The sequence below is a fragment of the Chanodichthys erythropterus genome, chromosome 4 (assembly GCF_024489055.1).
Source record: "Chanodichthys erythropterus isolate Z2021 chromosome 4, ASM2448905v1, whole genome shotgun sequence".
NCBI classification, from domain to species: Eukaryota; Metazoa; Chordata; class Actinopteri; order Cypriniformes; family Xenocyprididae; genus Chanodichthys; species Chanodichthys erythropterus.
This window is the reverse complement of record NC_090224.1, coordinates 29,107,178-29,128,452: the sequence shown is the minus strand read 5'-3', so window position 1 is coordinate 29,128,452 and position 21,275 is coordinate 29,107,178. Positions and strand designations below refer to the sequence as shown.

Genomic DNA, 21,275 nt, shown 5'->3' with positions numbered 1-21,275 from the left:
GCGAAAAAAATACTTTTTCGAACTTGTCCTAGACGCTTCATTTGATTGTCATGAAAATCAAACCAGATCATCTTCAGTACATTCTGGCAAAAAGTTATCAAAAGCTTTTCGGTAAATCAAACCATTCTCAAATAACACGCAAATTAATATAACGTAAAGCACCCAAATTGGACTCATGGCTGTATCTCCGCAATGCTTTATCATATTCAGACGAAACCTCATACATATCATCCCAAGCAAGACCAGAGCCTACATGCTGAGTTTTGCCATAACCCCCCCCCCTACTGGTCTGGAGATACAAAAAAGCCAATATAGCCATTATTTTTGCTTATAGCTTCAGATAGGTTTGTCCAAAAATGATAAAGTTGGTCTTTTTCAATTCGGGGCATCATGCAGAGTCGAATGATGTCCAATTTTCCCATGTCGCCCATTTTGGCCATCGGACATTTTAAATCTCGTTTTAAAATGCTGTATTTTGTGAACACATTAGTGTATTGTTGCGAAACTCTGTATGGGTCATCAGCACAAGGCCCTGAAAGAGTCCAAACCAGCGCCACCTACTGTATTTTTTTCATATGCTTATAACTTTTGATCTGGTTGACTTATTTTTTCAGGAGTCATATCCTTAGTGAGTGTCATTGTCACCTCACTCTGACCAAACCATATTCATTTGGTCACAGCGCCACCTATTGGTCGAAAGTGATAAACCAGTAAATCTTTATTATTGACTGTATATATCATTTTCCAACTCTTTTGCCTTAAATGATCGTAATAGGTCTTTAACCCTCTGGAGTCTGAGGCTGATTTTGGGCCCTGGAGAAGTTTTGACATGCCCTGACATTTGTGCTTTTATCAGTTGGTTATAAACATATTAATGACAAAAGTGTCATTACACTGTATTCAGCACAAACTAGGCTACCATAATATGTGAGGAACATGTATGTACATGTTTGTGTTTTTAAAGGAATAATGTTTATGCGTGGTTATTGAAAAAACAAAAAAAAAAAGTAACTGAAACAATACCTAAAAATGCATACTAAATGTTTTTTCACAAGACTTTTGAGAATTGTATATTTTAGTGTAGAGTTTTTGCTTCAAAATGATGTGGAAATGATCCTCCCTACTCTGACACATAAAACATTGTATTGATTTTAAATTTCTAAGACACTTTTTGTTTAGGTAGGCCATATGCGAAGAGGTGTGACTCTTCATGAATAATGAAGTGATTTACACCTGGGGAGATTAAGACCCTGCCCCTAATGAGCCGCATAATGAGCCATTCAGTCAGGAATGTGACTGAGTCAACTAAGAAAATGCAAAGACAAGACATATCATTGTTTTTTTTCTTTTTTATTTAAAATAAAGTTAACAATATAATCCACATATAAACTAGGGTCAAAGGCACATTTTTTGTGTATACAGGCAAATAAAGGTAAGGTTTATAAAAAAAAGCCCACTTTTACACCCTATACATAACCTGCTTGATCACATATAGATAATCTTTGCAGCCCAATGGTCAGTGAGAGGTGGTGAACAGAGAATCTGAACAGTCACACATCTGTGTGCCATTTTTGAAAACAGTTCAACTGAAGACACAAGTAAATGTCACATGCCTGGCATTTCCAAGGTGTGTCTTGCCTTTTACCAAGCTGTACTTTGCAAAGCATGCAGTTCCGATGACCAGCGGTGGCATTATTCCTTGCATCTGATGTCAGCTCTGCTCCTGGAACCGGTACATGGTCACTTTTGGTCCGTTTTGGAGCTGCTTTCTGTGACGACACACCACAGAGCTCTGCAAATATATTATCATCAAATATGAATCTTATTAATATTATCATCAAATATTATCATCAAATATGATGATTTGCTACTTATGAAACATTTCTGAACAATTGTAAACAATAAATGTTTCTTGAGCTGCAAATCATCATATTAGAATGATTTCTGAAGGATCATGCGACACTGAAGACTGGAGTAATGATGCTGGACATCACAAGAATAAACGACTTTGTGAAATATATTCAAATAGAAAACAGTTATTTTAAATTGTAATAATATTTCACAATATTACTGTTTTTACTGTATTTTTAATTGAATAAATGCAGCCTTGGTGAGCAGACGAAACTTATTTTAAAAACATGAAAAATCTTACAGATTTCAATATAGGCCTACCATATAGTGGGTAAAAGTGTACTTACTCAACTGTGTTGCTGCGTGCCCTCCTAGTGGGAATTGCAGGTGAATGTGAGAGTGATGGATCCACATTCCTAAAAAAAAATGTAAAAAAAACCCTGTTATTATTAGCATATAAGATAATACTCTCATACCATTAGCTATGCATAACTGACAGGAAAGTAACAGGTATACAAGCATGCTGTATATGTCTGTCAATTGGCCATTACCGGACAAAGTGTGCGAATGTGTAAACGTTTACAGTCTGCTATATCAGTTAGCACATTTAGCAAATAGCAACATGTTCGCGCATTTCACAACCAAGCATATTTTAGCACATTCACGCCTATCATATACGGTACTTAGATACGCTATATATATATTTATAGATAGATGTAAATATAAGGCAAATATAGATGTACGCTTGTATATAAAAAAACACGTCAAATAATTTGAGTATATCAACAGAAAAGCATTCTATTTATAAGCATTTTTATGAGATAAAGTTATATATATATATATATATATATATATATATATATATATATATATATATATATATATATATATATATATATATATAGATAGATAGATAGATAGATAGATAGATAGATAGATAGATAGAAGTAAATATAAGGCAAATATAGATGTACGCTTATATAAATAATTTAAGTAGGCCCTATATCAACAGAAAAGCATTCTATTTATAAGCGTTTTTATGAGATAAAGTTATATATATAGTTATATAGATAGATGTAAATATAAGGCAAATATATGTACGCTTATATAGAAAAAAAAACACGTCAAATAATTTAAGTAAAACTAAATCACTTACTCATCAGAAACTGTATCTTCAGCTGGATCAAGTCGCTCTTCAAAATGCAGACGTTCATCGTCAGAGTCGTGTTCTTCTTCCGAGGAAAGAGTGAACTTCCTCACTGTCCAGGACCATCTGAAGAGCCTGCTCACCTGTGTAGTGTGCCATCTTCCAAACGCGAAGGACAGCGAATGAATCTGATGAAACTTGATGCTTTTTAAGACGCTGTTAGGGGCGTTTACAGTTTGCATAAATCGCCTCAGCACATTATCTTATGAATAGAGCGCTCTGCGCGTGGGCGGGCACACATTAAAGATAATTAGGTCAGACAGGAGAAACAGTACCTCTCTTTACTTTTATACTGATTACATAAAGGGAGAATATTTGTTTTAGAATTTATTTGTTTTGTTTAAAAGTAGACACTTAAAGCTTTCCAAAGACATATCTCTCATGTCCATGTAGCATGTATAAGCCATCTATTTTAGTTACTTTTAGTGACGTTTTAGAACGATGTTTGCAGAGACGGAGACGGCAGGACAGCACACCCTGTATATTTTATTTATTTTTAAAAAGCACAAAGTTTTATTTTGATTGTGAGTGTACACAAAAAAAAGAAGACATTCTATAGTTTCAATTGATATATTACTTATGTCTCTATGACAAAAAATGACGGAGTATTTTAAGTCTGTTTTGCTGCAATGTGAAAAAAAAACTGCAAAACGCGCCGGCGCGTTTTTAGACCTCAGAGTGTTAATTGCTCACTGTTGCAGTTGGCCTAATGCTCCCAGCAATGTTGGCTGGCTTGTTGTCCCTTTTTTGCTTGGCCCCGTAATTGCTGCTTGCAGCTATATTTAGGGGCCAAGCACCGAAGGTGCTTAGGCACCTATTGTTATTGTTGCCGTTCCGTACGCTTATTAGGGGCCAAGCATCGAAGGTGCGGAGGCACCTATTGTTATTGTTGGCATTCTTTTTTTATTATTTTTTTTATTAGGGGCCAAGCACCGAAGGTGCTTAGGCACCTATTGTTATTGTTGGCGTTCCGTACGCTTATTTTTCTTCTTCTTCTTCTTCTTCTTCTTCTTCTTCCGCTCTTGAAGTCTATGGCAGCCCATAGAACCGCTTGCGGGAAAGTTGTGAAATTTGGCACACAGTCAGAGGACAGTCTGACCTTTGTCCATAGCAAATTTGGAGTCTCTAACTCAATCCCTCTAGTGCCACCAGCTGTCCAAAGTTGCACTTATGTTTATGTTAATAACTTTTGAACCATAAGGGCTAGAAACACAATTCTTTTTTCCTCTTATTCCTTGGCTCAAGACGAATCGAACGCACCATATGACGTCATTTTCCGTCATGAAAATTTTTCCGCCATTTTGAATTTTCTGAAAAACTTACTTTTTCGAACTCCTCCTAGGCCGTTACTCCGATTTTCATGAAAATTGAATCAGATCATCTTCAGACCATGCTGACAAAAAGTTATGGAATTCAAGTTGATTCCTCAAACCGTTTTCGAAAAACTAATGAACGAATTGTACGTAGTGCTTGCGAAAACAGAAGTAAGGCTGTATCTCCGCAACGCTTTATCGTATTCAGACCAATCTTGGTACATGTCATCACAAGCATGACCTGAGGTACCATGCAGTGTTTCGGCGCAGCGCCACCTACTGGTCCGGAGATATGAAAAATGGGTATTTTTGCTTATAACTTCTGATGGGTTTGTCCAAAAATCATAAATTTGGTCTCGTTGGATTCGGGGAATCATGCCGAGTCGAATAATATCCGATATTCACAGGTCGGACATTTTGGCCGTCGGCCATTTTGAATTTTGTGCTAAAATGCTGTATTTTACGAACGCATTAACGTATCTTTACAAAACTTGGTATGGGTCATCAGCACAATGCCCTGAAGGAGCCTGAGAAGTTTCGGCACAGCGCCACCTTGTGGTCAAAAGTTATAACAAAATTTACAAAAATGCTAATAACTTTTGACTGTATTCACCAATTGTAATGAAACTGGTCTCAGTAGATTCCTTGGGTCATGCTGAGAACATAGATATCAAATTTGCTATAGTCAGCTAAACTTCCTGTCCGCCATATTGTTTTTCTTCAAAAACCTACTTTTTCGAACTCCTCCTAGACCGTTGCTCCAATTTTCACCAAAATTGAACCGTGTCATCTTCAGACCATGCCGACAAAAAGTTATGGATTTCAAGTCGATAAGTCAAACCGTTTTCGTATACCGGAGCAAAGAATTTGAGATGTGATGCAAAAATTACCCTTGAAGCTGTATCTCTACAATGCTTTGACATATTTAGACCAAACTTGGTACGTACGTGTCATAAGCATGACCTGAGGCATTATACAGTGTTTCGGTGCAGCACCACCTACTGGAGTGGAGATATGAAAAATTGTTATTTTGCTTATAACTTCTGATGAGTTTGACCAAAATTCATAAATTTGGTATGGGTCATCAGGACAATGCCCTGAAGGAGCCTGAGAAGTTTCGGACCAGCGCCACCTCGTGGTCAAAAGTTATAACAAAATTTACAAAAATGCTAATAACTTTTGTCTATATTAACCAATTGTAATGAAACTGGTCTCTGTCGATTCCTTGGGTTATGCTGAGAACATAGATATCAAATTTGCCATAGTCAGCTAAACGTCCTGTCCGCCATATTGTTTTTCTTTAAAAACCTACTTTTTCGAACTCCTAGACCGTTGCTCCGATTTTCACCAAAATTGAACAGTGTCATCTTCAGACCATGCCGACAAAAAGTTATGGATTTCAAGTCCATATGTCAAACCGTTTTCGTATACCAGAGCAAAGAATTTAAGGCATGATTCAAAAATGACTCTTGAAGCTGTATCTCTTCAGTGCTTTGACATATTGACACCAAACTTTGGAAGTGTCATTGTCACCTCACTCTGACCATACCTCAACAATTTGGACACAGCGCCACCTATTGGTCGAAAGTGATGAACCAGTAAATCCTCATTTTAGATAATTTTTCAGCTCTTATGCCTAAAATGATCTTAATACATCTTTAATTGTTCACTGTTGCAGTTGGTCTGATGCTCCCAGCCGTGTTGGCTGGTTTCTTGTGCCGTTTTTGTGCTTGGCCCCATAATTGCTGCTTGCAGCTATATTTATTCTTCTTCTTCTTCTTCTTCTTCCGCTCTTGAAGTCTATGGCAGCCCATAGAACCGCTTGCGGGAAAGTTGTGAAATTTGGCACACAGTTAGAGGACAGTCTGAACTATGTCCATAGTCAATTTGTTGTCTCTAACTCAATCCCTCTAGCGCCACCATCTGTCCAAAATTGCACTTCTGTTTATGCTAATAACTTTTGAACCGTAAGGGCTAGAAACAAAAAAAATATTTTATCCTCTGATTCCTTTGCTCAAGACGATTCGAATGCACCCTATGACGTCATTTTCCGTCATGAAAATTTTCCCGCCATTTTGATTTTTCTGAAAAACCTATTTTTTCGAACTCCTCCTAGGCCGTTGATCTGATTATCATGAAAATTGAACCAGATCATCTTCAGACCATGACTGCAAAAACTTCTCAAAATCTTTTTGATAGATCGATCCGTTCTCGAATAGGGCACAAATGAATTCAACCAAAAGCTCGCAAAATCACACTTGAGGCTATATCTCCAAAACGATTTATCGTATTCTGACCAAACTTCGAACATGTCATCACAAGCATGACTTGAGGCTACATGCAGTGTTTTGGTGTAGTGCCACCTACTGGTCTGGAGATACGAAAAATGGCTATTTTGGCTAATATCTTCTGAATGGTTTGTCCAAAAAACAAATGTGGTCACGTCAGATTCGGGGAATCATGCATAGTCGATTGATAACCAATATTACCATATCAGCCATTTTGGCCATCGGCAATTTTGAATTTTGTGCTAAAATGCTGTATTTTATGAACGCATTAGCATATTGTCACAAAACTTGGTATTGGTCATCAGCACGATGCCCTGAATGAGCCTGAGAAGTTTCGGACTAGCGCCACCTAGTGGTAAAATCAAATATTCAAATGCTTATCTCTATGGGTGTGGTCAACTTATTTTCAAAAGAGTCATGACCTTTGACTTCTGAATCCCTGGTGAGTCCAACGATACCAAACTTGCTAGGTATTGACTTATGATTTTTCCGCCATATTGAATTTTGCGAAAAACCTACTTTTTCGAACTCCTCCTAGGCCGTTGATCTGATTATCACCAAAATTGAACCAGATCATCTTCAGACCATGCCGACAAAAAGATATCAAAAGCTTTTTGATATAACAAATCGTTCTTGAAAACTTCACAAATGAATTCGACGAAAAGCTCGCAAAATCACACTTGAGGCTATATCTCCAAAACGATTTATCGTATTCTGACCAAACTTCGAACATGTCATCACAAGCATGACTTGAGGCAACCTGCAGCGTTTTGGTGCAGCGCCACCTACTGGTTTAGAAATACAAAAAATGGCTATTTTTGATTATAACTTCTGATGCTTTTGTCCATGAATCATAAATATGGTCTTGTTAGATTCAGGGCATAATGCCGAGTCGAATAATATCCGATATTCACAGGTCGGACATTTTGGCCGTCGGCCATTTTGAATTTTGGGCTAAAATGCTGTATTTTATGAACGCTTTAGCACATCGTCACAAAACTCGGTATGGGTCATCAGCACAATGCCCTGAAGGAGCCTGAGAAGTTTCACACCAGCGCCACCTAGTGGTAAAATCAAACATTCAAATGCTTATCACTTTGACTGTGGTTGACATTTTCAAAAGAGTCATGACCTTAGACTCCTGAATCCCTTTTGAGTCCAACGGTACCAAAAATGCTAGGTTTCCACTTACGGTTTGTCCGTCATGTTGAATTTTGCGAAAAATCTGCTTTTTCGAACTCGTCCTAGACGCTTCATTTGATTGTCATGAAAATCAAATCAGATCATCTTTAGTCCATTGTGGCAAAAAGTTATCAAAAGCTTTTTGATAAACTCAACCATTCTCAAAAAACACGCAAAATAATTTAACGCAGAGCACCCAATTTGGACTCATGGCTGTATCTCTGCAATGCTTTATCATATTTAGACCAAACTTCATAAATATCATTCCAAGCAAGACCAGAGCCTACATGCTGAGTTTCGTCATAACACCACCTACTGGTCTGGAGATATAAAATAGTAAAAATAGCCATCATTTTTGCTTATAGCTTCAGATAGGTTTGTCCAAAAATCATAAAGTTGGTCTTTTTCAATTCGGACCATCATGCCGAGTCGAATGATATCCAATTTTCTCATGTCGGCCATTTTGGCCATCTGCAATTTTGAATTTTGTTTTAAAATCCTGTATTTTATGAATGCATCAGCGTATCGTTACAAAACTTTGTATGGGTCATCAGCACAAGGCCCTGAAGGAGTCTGAGTAGTTCCAGCGCCACCTAGTGTTTTTTTTTTTCATAAGCTTATAAATTTTGATCTGGTTGATTTATTTTTATGGGAGTCATATCCTTAGCGAGTGTCATTGTCACCTCATTCTGACCATACCACATTCATTTGGTCACAGCTCCACCTATTGGTTGAAAGTGATAAACCAGTAAATCTTTATTATTGACTGTATATATCATTTTTCAACACCTTTGCCTTAAATGATCTTAATAGGTTTTTAATTGCTCAAACTTGCAGCTGGTCTAATGCTCCCAGTCATGTTGGCTGGCTTGTTGTGCCTTTTTTGCTTGGCCCCGTAATTGCTGCTTGCAGCAGGTGCGGAGGCACCTATTGTTATTGTTGGCGTTCTTTTTTTATTTATTTTTTTTTATTCTTCTTCTTCTTCTGCTTTATCATATTCAGACCAAACTTGGTACGTGTCATCACAAGCATGACCTGAGGCATCATGCTGTGTTTCGGCGCAGCGCCACCTACTGGTGTGGATATATGAAAAATGGCTATTTTTGCTTATAACTTCTGATGGGTTTGTCCAAAAATCCTAAATTTGGTCTTGTTGGATTCGGGGAATCATGTCGAGTCGATTGATATCTAGATTTCCCATATCGGCCATTTAGGCCGTCAGCCATTTTGAATTTTGTGCTAAAATGCTGTATTTTACATTCGCATTCAAGTATCGTTACGAAACTCGGTATGGGTCGTCAGCATAATGCCCTGAAGGAGCCTGAGAAGTTTCGGACCAGCGCCACCTTGTGGTCAAAAGTTATTATGAAATTTACAAAAATGTTAATAATGTTTGACTATATTAACCGATTGTAATGAAACCGGTCTCACTAGATTCTTTGGGTCATGCCGAGAACACGGATATCAAATTTGCTATAGTTGGCTGAACTCCTGTCCACCATATTGTTTTTCTTTAAAAACATACTTTTTCGAACTCCTATACCGTTGCTCCGATTTTCACCAAAATCGAACCATATCATTGTCAGACCATGCAGACAAAAAGTTATGGATTTCAAGTCGATATGTCAAACCGTTTTCGTACACCGGAGCAACAAATCTGAGGCATGATGCAAAAACGACTCTTGAAGCTGTATCTCTGCAATGCTTTGACATTGTCACCAAACTTGTCATTGGCACCTCATTCTGACCATACCACATTACTTTGGTCACAGCGTCACCTATTGGTCGAAAGTTATGAACCAGTAAATCCTCATTTTTTATCATTTTTCAGCTCTTTTACCTAAAATGATCTCAATAGGTCTTTAATTGCTCACTGCTGCAGTTAGCCTGATGCTCCCAGTCGTGTTGGCTTGCTTCTTGTGCCGTTTTTGTGCTTGGCCCCGTAATTGCTGCTTGCAGCTATATTTTAATTTGTTTTTGTTGGGAAAAATAAACTTCTCATTTTTTCCTACTACCTGTCCAGCTTGTTCTTGGCCACGCCACCACAAGGACGTTGTTTCAGCCATTTTAAAAACAGGCTTATTACCAAGCATTCTTTTTATTTTCTCAAAAATTGAGTCAATATCTCTTCATTTTCAGCGTTTCTGTGCCAAAATTGACTGGTACTTGAAGCTATAAATTAATCCCTCCACCTTCATTAAAGCCCTAGCTGAAGAAAAGCAGCCCCAAAGCATGATGTTTCCCCCTGGATATGGTGTCCTTTTGCTGATATGCTGTGTTCTTCTCTTCTCGCGAAATGTAGGAGAGTAGTGGAGGGTGTGGTGGGGAAGAATGAGCGTCTTAGACTGTCCACATATTTTTCATTTTTTCTTTTTTCCTTTTTCTTTTCTATTTTTCTTGGTTATTTAATTTTTTTTTTTTTTTTAGGATTAATCTTTTCATTGGGATTTCGTGGCTGTGTTTCTCTTTGCTCTGCCCCCCGTTTTTTGTATATATTATATATATATATATATATATATATATATATATATATATATATATATATATATATATATATATATATATATATGGTCACAAATATCACTATTTTGATCTGTGAAAGCTTTCACAGGTCAGTTTTGGTAAGCTAACCCATCCCTGGGTCATGTACATCACTTTTCTGATCTGTGAAAACTTTCACAGTTGAGTATTGGTCAGCTGACCCTTTCCTGGGTCACGTACATCCCTATTCTGATCTGTGAAAACTTTCACAGTTGAGTATTGGTCAGCTGACCCATCCCAGGGTCACTAATATCGCTATTTTGATCTGTGAAAACTTTCACAGTTGAGTATTGGTCAGCTGACCCATCCCAGGGTCACTAATATCGCTATTTTGATCTGTGAAAACTCTTCAAGTTCAGTACAGGTCTGCTGACCCTTCCCTGGGTCATGTACATCACTATTCTGATCTGTGAAAACTTTCACAGTTCAGTATGGGTCAGCTCACCCATCCCAGGGTCACTAACTTTGCTATTCTGATCTGTGAAAACTTTCACAGTTGAGTATTGGTCAGCTGACCCTTCCCTGGGTCACTAACTTTGCTATTCTGATCTGTAAGTTTTCACAGATCAAAATAGTGATATTAGTGACCCTGGGATGGGTCAGCTGGCCCGTACTGAACTGTGAAAGTTGCGTTTTAACAATGTTATTTTATTCCAGCAGTCTGCGTGTTTATTGGTAATAGATGTTAAACATGAAGAACGCCTTTCTTTCACATTCCTTACTGGCAGACTTACCAAGGGGTTTACGGACAAGAGATTTGCTGTGAAAAAATTCACAGATCAAGCTGGTGAAGATGACAGCGGTTTCATTCTTCTAAATGTCCAACATTTGGAGCTATAGCCATTATAAAATTAAGAGTCGCTACAAAAAGAAAACCTTATTGCGGCCCAAAGGACAGCGTCACCTTAATTCACAAATCATGGAGAACGATATTCGGTATTATTTGCATGTATATGACAGCGCAATGCGTATTTATAGCCAAAAGAAATCGGAATATCAAACCACAAACTATCTTTACTGCGGTAACGTGTTGTCCAGTTTTTCCTTTGGCCACGCCAACAACTAAAGTCTTTATTTCAAATGTACAGCCTTTTATTTCCGATGATGTTATTGAACGGGAACTCGTTCAGTATGGTAAGATTGTTAGCCCAATCAAAACTGTATCGATAGGTTGCAAGATTGCAGCCTTAAAGCATGTAATGTTGTTCAGAAGACAAGTTTTCATGTTTCTAAAGGAATCAACGCTGGACATATCGTTTCGGGTTTGGAATGAAAGTCCTTTATGGTCTATGCTACTGCTGGCGTAAATGTTTTGGCCATAAGTAGGTTGGTTGTCCTCATAAGGCTCAAGCAAGCACAAGTGGTGTTGATACAGTTGAAAGTATAGTGCGTGATGAGAATGAACAGATCAAGGTAAAAAGTTTGAGTTCATCAGAAGAGGGCATGGTTCGGCAAAATGAGAATGTGGATGGAGATTTAGATGACCAAGGAAAAGTAGTAGAGGAACAAAGTCGGTCTGTAGAGATAGATAGGAAAGCGTTTGAGTGCTGAGGCTGAAAGTATGAGTGAGATTGTAATGTTGAGTCATGAGATGTTACAAAATCCAAAAACACAGACCGCTGAGATACCAGATGACGATAATAGGGTAGAGTTGAGAGATGAGGATACACTCTCCCAAATTTCAGGTATTTCTGAAACTGGATCACAAGTAGAAGACGGACAATATTATTCTCTTCAGGAGATAAATGTCTTTTTGGATGAAACATTTGGTAAAGCTGTAGACAGAGGATTTTTTTCCCTGATGTTGAAAAATTCATGAAATCTGTGATGAAGTTACAACGTAGTGTTGGATTAGATGTTCCAAATGAGAAAAAAAAAAAAGATTGATTAAAAAAAATGCTTACAAAATTACGAAAACGTAAAGTTACGTCTTAATTAAGAAAAATGTCTCAGCTGCACTTGGTGTCTACTCTTTACTGTTTCTTTTTGATCTTTGCTATCCTTTCTTCATTTGTTGATTTGGGGCTCATAAGAATAGGCTCTCCTAATATAAATGGAGCAAGAGATCAGACTAGAAGAGCAGTATTGGCAGAGTATATGAAAATGAGAAATATTGACATTGTGATGTTACAAGAAACTCATTCTGATAAATCAAATGAAATAGAATGGGGATTATGGTGGGAAGGAAAAAATGCTCTTAGTCAAGGTTCAAATTTAAGTGCTGGAGTTGCTATTCTTTTTTCTAATAAGTTGACTGTTGATATTAAAGGGATAGAAGAAGTAGAAAATGGAAGGATTTTATGTGTTAATGCAGAAATTGAGGGTATAAAATTTCTACTTATAAATGTATATGCTCCTAATATTGGTGTAGAACGTGTTGAACTATTTTTAAAGATTAAGAGGTATTTAATACAGTGTGATAAAGATTTGTGTATAGTGATGATTGGAGATTGCAACTGCACTGAAAATTTTAAGTTGGATAGAACTGGAGAAGAGCCTCATTTTCAGTCAGGTCTGGTACTGTCTGATCTGGTCAAAGAGTGTGAACTGAATGATGTATGGAGGAATAGAAATAATCAGATGAAACAGTATACATGGATTAAAATGAGGGACAACGAAGTTAAAGGAGCCAGACTGGACAGGATTTATTGAAGTAAATGTTTTAATAATAGAGTGATTGAAGCTGCTATTACTCCTAGTGGGTTTTCTGATCATCATATGGTGACAATTGATGTAAACAAAAAAATAACTTCTAGAGCTCATTATTACTGGCATTTTAACAAAAAACTATTGTATGATACACTTTTTTGTGAGAGATTTGTCTCTTTATGGGAGGAGTGGAAGTTGCAAAAATATATTTTTGAAAACAAGAGTCAATGGTGGGAGGTTGGAAAAACACACAAAAACTTTGTCAAAATGATGAGTTTCAAATGAGATCCAAAATTAAAGTGAAATAGAAGAAATGGAGGAAAAGTTAATAAATGAAAGTGGGTGTATGCGAAGTACTGGTATTAGAAAAATAAAGTTGGAACTCAAATATTTATTGCAAGAACAAACTAAAAAAGTACTTTGATAAGGTCACGTTATCGTTCAGTTAAAGAAATGGATGCTCCTACAGCTTTTTTCTTTAATTTGGAGAGAAATGTGGTAAAGAAAAAATCTTATGCTTCATTTGAAGTGTTCAGATGGAACAATAACGGACAACCGAAAGGAAATTAGGAGTATTGCAGTGGATTTTTATTCTGAGCTTTTAAAATCAGAATATTGTGATGATAAGAGTGCTGATGAATTGTTTAAGGATTTGCCACAATTGCAAAATTAGCAGAAAAAGACTATGGACTGTGATATTAGTCTTAAAGAACTCACAAATGCAGTCAAAAAGCTTTCACTGGGACATTCACCTGGAATTGACGGGCTCACTACAAAATTTTATTTTCATTTTTGGAATATTATAGGAAAGGACTTCCTAGAAGTGGCAAAAGAGTGCTTTGAAATTGGCATTCTGCCATGTAGCTGTCAAAGAGCAGTCCTATCGCTGTTACCCAAAAAAGAAAATTTGGGACTTTTAAAGAACTGGAGACCTCTCTCTCTCCTATGTACTGACTATAAAATATTGGCAAAGTGTGTAGCAAACAGACTGAAAAGATATCTAGATACAATTATCCACAGTGATCAAACATACTGTATCCCTGAAAAGTTTTTAAAGGACAACCTTTTTTTGGTAAGAGAGATCATTGATTTAACTGTAAAAGAAAATGTCAATCTGGGGTTGCTATCCATAGATCAAGAAAAAGCTTTTGACAGGGTTGATCATAAATATATTTTTAAGAGTCTGTTATCTTTTGGATTTGGAAAAAAAATTATTTATTGGGTGAAATTGTTATATCGCAATGTCTCTGTTTTGGTGAAGGTGGGAGGAGGGTTGAGTGCTCCAATTCCTGTAAAGAGAGGAATCAGGCAAGGTTGCCCACTTTCTGGTCAGCTATATGTTATTGCTATTGATCCATTATTGAAAAGAATAAGGGAAAGCCTTATAGGCTATACAATACCAAATCAAGTCAGATGCAATCAAATTGTACTGTCTGCATATGCAGATGACATAACCGTGTTTTTAAATGGACAAGAGGATATAAATAGCCTAAAAAATTGTTTGAAATGTATGCGAATACATCTACTGCCAAAGTCAATTGGAATAAAATGGTAGGTTTTGCAGTAGGTCAGTGGGTATTTGAAGGGTTACCAGTGTTACCAGGAGGCTTAACATGGGAGAGTGAAGGTCTCAAAGTTTTAGGAGTCTGTTTAGGTACCTCTAAGTTTCAAGGAAAAAATTTGGAGGGACTGCTGGAAAAGGTTGATGCACGATTGTCTAGGTGGAATTGGCTATTGCCACAATTATCTTACAAAGGGAGAGTTTTGGTTGCAAATAATCTTGCAGCCTCTACCTTATGGCACAGATTAGTGATAACTGAGCCACCAGAAAGCCTAATTGCCAATATACAAAAAAAGACTGATAGACTTTTTTTGGAATGGTAAGCACTGGGTCAGAGCTGCACAACTGTTTTTACCTCCTTGTGAGGGAGGGCATGGTCTGATGGACATAAGGAGTAAGATTCAAGCTTTTCGTCTCCAAACTGCACAGAGAATTATATCTCAAACAGACTTGATGTGGAACCAGATGTGGACACTTAAAGAAATACTTAAGAAAGTGTTATACAAAGTATGTGTAAAAACTGTTCATAAAGAGGCGCTAAAAGAGCGGCAACCATCGACGTGGACAAGGTGGTTCGGGATGTGTTTTGTATCAGTAGAAAAGCGAACTGGAGATCTGCAATGGCGAATAATTAATTGTGCAATAGCTACAAACAGATATGTGTCTCGCCTTAATCCAGCAGTAAGGGGAGAATGTAATTTCTGTGGTGAAGAAACTATTGAACATCTTTTTTTGCATTGTAAACATTTAGAAGGGTTATTTACACTTAACAGAATGGTTTAGAGGGTTAGGTGAAGATTTCTCTGAATGTGGTTTTATTGGAAGTGTAAAATACAAAGTCTCAAAAAAGTTAAAGGTGCCATCGAAAGTTTTTTTTACAATATGTAATATAAGTCTAAGGTGTCCCCTGAATGTGTCTGAAGTTTCAGCTCAAAATACCCCATCGATTTTTTAAAAATAATTTACCTGCCTATTTTGGGGCTTCATTAACTATGCACCGATTCATGCTGCTGGCCCTTTAATTGCTCGCTATTGTTATTATTGCTCTATCTGCCATTTTTCGCTATTGTCCTTGCTTGCTTACCTAGTCTGATGATTCATCTGTGCACATCCAGACGTTAATACTGGCTGCCCTTGTGTAATGCCTTTCATAATGTTGGGAACATGGGCTGGCATATGCAAATATTGGGGGCGTACACCCCGACTGTTATGTAACAGTCGGTGTTATGTTGAGATTTGCATGTTCTTCCGAGGTCTTTTAAACAAATGAGATTTATATAAGAATGAGGAAACAATGATGTTTGAAACTCACTGTATGTCATTTCCATGTACTGAACTCTTGTTATTCAACTATGCCGAGGTAAATTCAATTTTCAATTCGATGGCACCTTTAATATTGTGTCTTTTAAATTATGTTTTGGGTACCGTGAAATTGTCAATTTGGAAAACAAGGAAAAATAAATTACTGGGTGTAGGTGCAGTGAACCCTGAAGAGATGATGAAAGGTTTAATTGCAAGGAGATTAAAGATTGAATTTCCTTACTATGATTGTGGGGGGGGGGATTTGATAACTTTTAGGGAAAAATGGTGTATAGGAGACATGTTGTGTAGGATATATGGAGCAACTTGTGGTAAATTGTTTGGTAAATAAGGAATTAAGTGTGGGATGAATGACATTTTTTATTGTATTATTTATATAATTAAGAATGTAATGTAATTGTAATCAATTATTTTCATATTAAAGATGTGTTTCTCTTCTCTTCTCTTCTCTTCTCTTCTCTTCTCTTCTCTTCTCTTCTCTTCTCTTCTCTTCTCTTCTCTTCTCTTCTCTTCTCTTCTCTTCTCTTCTCTTCTCTTCTCTTCTCTTCTCTTTTCTCTTCAGTAACAAGTAATCAAACTAATTAGTTTTCCCCCGTTACACCGGCGTTACCATTACTGACAATAAATTGCCACATTACTATACTTGAGCACTGAAGAGGTTTTCATCCGAGTGCTCTCTTTCAGCCATAGGATCTGCAAAGTTTTTTCTCTGGTGTGTGTGTGTGTTGGGGTGGGACACATAGGCTAACTGATGATGGGTGTGACGATAGACATGCAAAGCATTTTGTTGTAAAGAAATAGTACAAGTTAGTAATTCACAAATATAATTTTAAACTGATAATAATGTACAATGTGTGTGTGTCTGTGTCAGAGCATGCGAGCGGAGCACAAGCTCAAACCAGAATACACTTTGTGACATGCTAGGTTGAAAATATGTGAAATTTTTTTTCTAGTCGATTATTAGTTGTTCATTTAAGCCATTAGTTGACTAATCACATATTTATATTAATTTAATTTCTTAAATACTGGAGAGAATAAACCATAATGAGCATTTAAGCAATATAGGCTATATAGCACTTAAGCGCACGCATAAGCTTGCCATAAAGAACCGGCAAAAGTAATGATTATAAATGTGACAAAAACAGCAAGGAGACATTTGAATTGTTTGTTAATAAAGTAGTGTTTTCTGAATCAGTGTCGGATGCAAAGATGAAGTTGACAATGCTGACTCTCTACATATCTCCGCATAGTGGACGCACTTAGAGAGATTTATTCGGATTAAATAATCAGTATCTTATTTCTTTTTGTTTTGAGTTATTTCATTTAAAAGCAGACATTTCCAGCTTTCTATATTATATATATATATTTCTCATGTGTGTGAGGCAAGCAGCCTACACTGAGTTTCGGTTCATTTAGCCTATAAGACGGGCTCCAGTTCACTTGCATGTGATCATGTCATGATTATATTGTCTGCTATATTTGCTGCTTATTTATTACATCCAGGCAGTTGGTTGATCAAACAGTGATTTTAAACCGTGAAATTATCCAATTTTTACAAAACAAAATTCACTTTAAAAGAAATGCTTTCTACAAAACTAAACTTAATGAAGTGGTCAAAATCATGTCTGACCCACTCCATGTCTCCAGATATATTGCGCATCTTATGATGTATTCTGTCTTACTCATGCTGTTCACTTTTCATAATCAAATAGATGAAATAAAAAAATAACATAGGCCTATTTAAACATAAATATGAAACTACGTTTTCTTATGGCTACCAACACATAGTACAGTACAGAGAAATTTCATGTTGTGAGCAAGAGCGGATCATGAGTCACGAGTCGGATCAAGCATACATTTATTTTTAGACATATTTACTATTGGGGGCATCCAAGTTTTTTGACATATTTGAAAAAAAAAAAAAAAAAAAATTAAAAAAGTAACGCAACAGTTACTTTCCCTGGTAATTAGTTAATTAATTTTTATAATGATGCAACTCAGTTACTAACTCAGTTACTATTTGTGAGAAGTAACTAGTAACTATAACTAATTACTTTTTTAAAGTAACATGCCCAACACTACCCATAGCCCAGACAGATGGAGAACATGGGAGAGAGTTCCACATGTAGGGATCAATCAGTACATGTCAGAAATATCTGTAACTCTTTTAAAGGTCCTCTAAGCGATCCTGGTTGGAGAAACTTCCTGTTGACGTTCTTAGTGTTGTCAAACAAACCAGAGGCTAGCTAGACCCTCCCTCCTCCTCCTCCTCCATTTTTTTTTTTTTTTTTTTTTTAGATATTACAGTTATCTTAGAACACATCTTTGAAAACTTTGCTTCCCAAGCACCAATAATATAATATAATAATAATATCAAGCATTTGAGATCATAGCGATGCATGCTAATAAGCATGTGAGATAATGGTGATGCTTTTCTTAGCGAAAGACTGCATCTCACCTTTGATTGCATCTTGATGCACATCAACTTGGCTGGCAGGTATGCAAGGAAACTCATCTGGGCTTAGCACAGCAGGATAGAGTGAGAGCTCAGAAAAAGAATCAACTTCAGACCCAGTCTGAGTCCTATAAAACAAGTAAAAATCAACATCAAGTCCTCTACCTACCCTCTCTCAAGCAATTCAATTCTTTCAGCATCATTCTCTCCCCAGCCTTCTGATTCATTCCACCTACTTCTATTAGCATATTTAGATCTTCATCAGAGAATATGGACTGTGTAAGGTCATGCATGTATATAAGTGCTGGTGACAAGAGGCTGTCAACAGGTTTTGAATTGATTCCAGTGTCTCAAACTCAACATTTGACAACATAACAGATTACGGAGACAAAGAGACAATGCTTAATATAGCAACTGTAAGAATGAAAGCTGTTTTTCAGTCAACTTATTGATAGAAACAATTTATGAAATATACTAAATGTTATACTATAGTTGTCAGATTTTATTGCTTAATTGAAATATAATATTGAAACTGACTTGTCTTAAAAAAAAAAAAGTACTTTCCCATTTCTATAAAACCACTCTGAAAGCATCAGAACACTTGCTGGAGCTGGTCTCCAGACAGCCACATGACTTCTCTCTACATTAATTAGTCTTCTGTTTAATGATTACAGAGGCACAATCGGTGGTTTCTACACAGCTGTCAGGAGACATCTCACTGAAATCTCTTTTTTCCCTCAATTACTAGATAGAAATGAACAAATTCAGAAGAAAAACATTTATTAAAAAGATATGATAAAATTCACTCACACGTCAAATTCATTTTCCCTGAGAATTTCCTTAAACCTCTTCATGAAGATTCTTTCACTCTCTGCAAAATCTACAAAGCCTCGATCTGAAAAAGTAACCATGGAAACAGAGTTGGGCAGCATGGCAAATATTAAATTATAAAAACCATTGATAAAAAAATATTAATAGTGGCGCTCTTTGCACACAAGAGCTTTTCTCACCTTGTGATTCAGGCATGTCAATATGAGAGCTTTCACTTTTCTCCCGCCGTCGCTGTTTCTCGTCATCCCAGATGGCCTGGAGACCTGGGTTTCTACCAATCTGATCTGGACACAACATACAAAAAAAACATACTCATGAGTTTACAACACAAATGGCACAACTCCAGAAAGACTCAACTAAAGCTTACAGTCAATTCCAGCAGAGTCTGATTGTACCACGTTGCTTTTTCCAGCAAGCAAAAAAATACACAACGCAACAAGTATAAAATAAGTGAAAGTGGTCACAAACTATTGATCAACCGATATATTGGGCGATATTTGGCATTTTTAATTAAAGGGTTAGTTCACCCAAAAATGAAAATTCTGTCATTAATTACTTACCCTCATGTCTTTCCACACCCATAAGACTTTCGTGCATTTTTTGGAACACAAATTAAGATATTTTTGATGAAATCCGAGAGGTATTTTACTCGTCCATAGATAGCAATATAATCAACACTTTAAAGGTCCAGAAAGGTACTAAAGACATCGTTAAAATTGTCGGCGTGACTGCAGTGGTTCAACCTTAATTTTATGAAACGACAAGAATACTTTTTGTGCACAAAAACAAAATAAAAATAACGACTTTAATTCAAACAATACATCTTTGAATATCTAATAAAACATTTAATTCCATGAACAATGAAAACTTTGGTGAATCAAGCTGTTAGATGAAGTGTACATTTGTAGCCTGCATGAAAAATGTGTGTATTCTGCATGACATTTTAAACTATATCCAGTTGGTCATATTCACTGTGTATTGCATGTAACATAACTGCTATCTGGCCTTTATTTCAGAAAATATGAAATGAATAAAGGAAAAATAAATAAATAAATAAATAAATAAAATAAAAATATGTGAACAATGCTATAATAAGACTACAGAATTAAGAGGTTTCTATCTGAAGTAAAAATCTGTTTATTTTACATATTTTTAAGATTTGCCTATTAATATATTTTCAAATGAATTATTTCTAATTTAGTAAACATTTAAAATATAATTTTATTACAGCAGTGGTTATGCATGCGTTCTTTACTTTCAGCTTTATATCAGTCATCGGCCACCCTGCTCCGTAAGATATCTGCATTGGCCATCAAAAAAAAGAAAAAAAAAAAAAAAAATCCATATTGGTTGACCCCTAGTGCAAACGTTTTTGTGACCCAACCAATCAAACCATATTAGGGGGTATGTGTGACCATATTGCATTTGTAGTGTTAGTGTAAGGGGGATTACGCACTTGAGAAAGATTGTGAACTTTTTATGGATAGGAACAAGCTTAAAGGTTGTGGATAGCCTGATCAGTTTTAAATCACAATGTCCTTTTGTCGCACTAAGCCTATTGATGTCAATGGCTTTGCAGTGTTCTGTGAGGCAGTGCAAATTACTGTATGGAGCCCATATGCCCAAAGCATACTTTGTTTTTCTTATGCGTACACTAACGTATGCGTACAGTCAAACGAGCAGTCTCTCAAAGTATACTCCCATTTGATAGCGTGTGTGAACCCAGGCGGCCGGCACATGCGCTCTAGAAATTTTCTTCTTTGTCCAGTGTCTGCTCTATTTGTCTCCAGTAGTTATGTTGTTGCACTCTCCGGTACTTTGTTGTTGTTGTTCTCTCTCTAGTTCCCTTTTCTACTATGAAACAACGGCCCTTGCCAGTGTTGCCACCTTGTGGAACAACTGGTTAGTGCAAAACAAATTCAGTGACCTGTCTGATTTGTGAACCGATTTAATTTATTCATTTGTAATCATTTAAACATTTATAATGAAATCAATACCTTTAATTATATATAACCATTTATTACAAAAATCGGGCAGCGTGCGCACAGAAAGCGCATACTATTTTGGTGACAAAATT

The 21,275-nt window shown here is 36.5% G+C and overlaps 1 protein-coding gene and 1 long non-coding RNA gene across 9 annotated transcripts in view; both read right to left on the bottom strand.

Moving 5' to 3' along the window:
- The window catches only part of rev3l (REV3 like, DNA directed polymerase zeta catalytic subunit), a 341,728-nt gene that overhangs the window by 96,232 nt on the left and 224,221 nt on the right, over positions 1–21,275 (bottom strand). For 7 of the 8 annotated variants that reach the window (XR_010894996.1, XM_067384680.1, XM_067384681.1 and 4 more), the window contains 3 exons: positions 19,378–19,482; positions 19,178–19,262; positions 18,371–18,495 (listed from right to left, as the gene is read on the bottom strand). Coding sequence is in view for 7 of the 8 variants with exons in the window: in XM_067384680.1 (XP_067240781.1) it covers positions 18,371–18,495; positions 19,178–19,262; positions 19,378–19,482 (315 nt within the window). In the remaining variant the exon portion in view is untranslated. Of the gene's footprint in view, positions 1–18,370; positions 18,496–19,177; positions 19,263–19,377; positions 19,483–21,275 lie in introns of those variants that run through there. The other variant, XM_067384687.1, reaches the window with a different exon arrangement.
- Positions 820–3,721, bottom strand: LOC137019334 (uncharacterized). The gene is made up of 3 exons (XR_010894997.1): positions 3,008–3,721; positions 2,199–2,267; positions 820–1,792 (listed from the first exon to the last, which is right to left on the bottom strand). It is a non-coding gene; the product is annotated as an uncharacterized lncRNA (long non-coding RNA).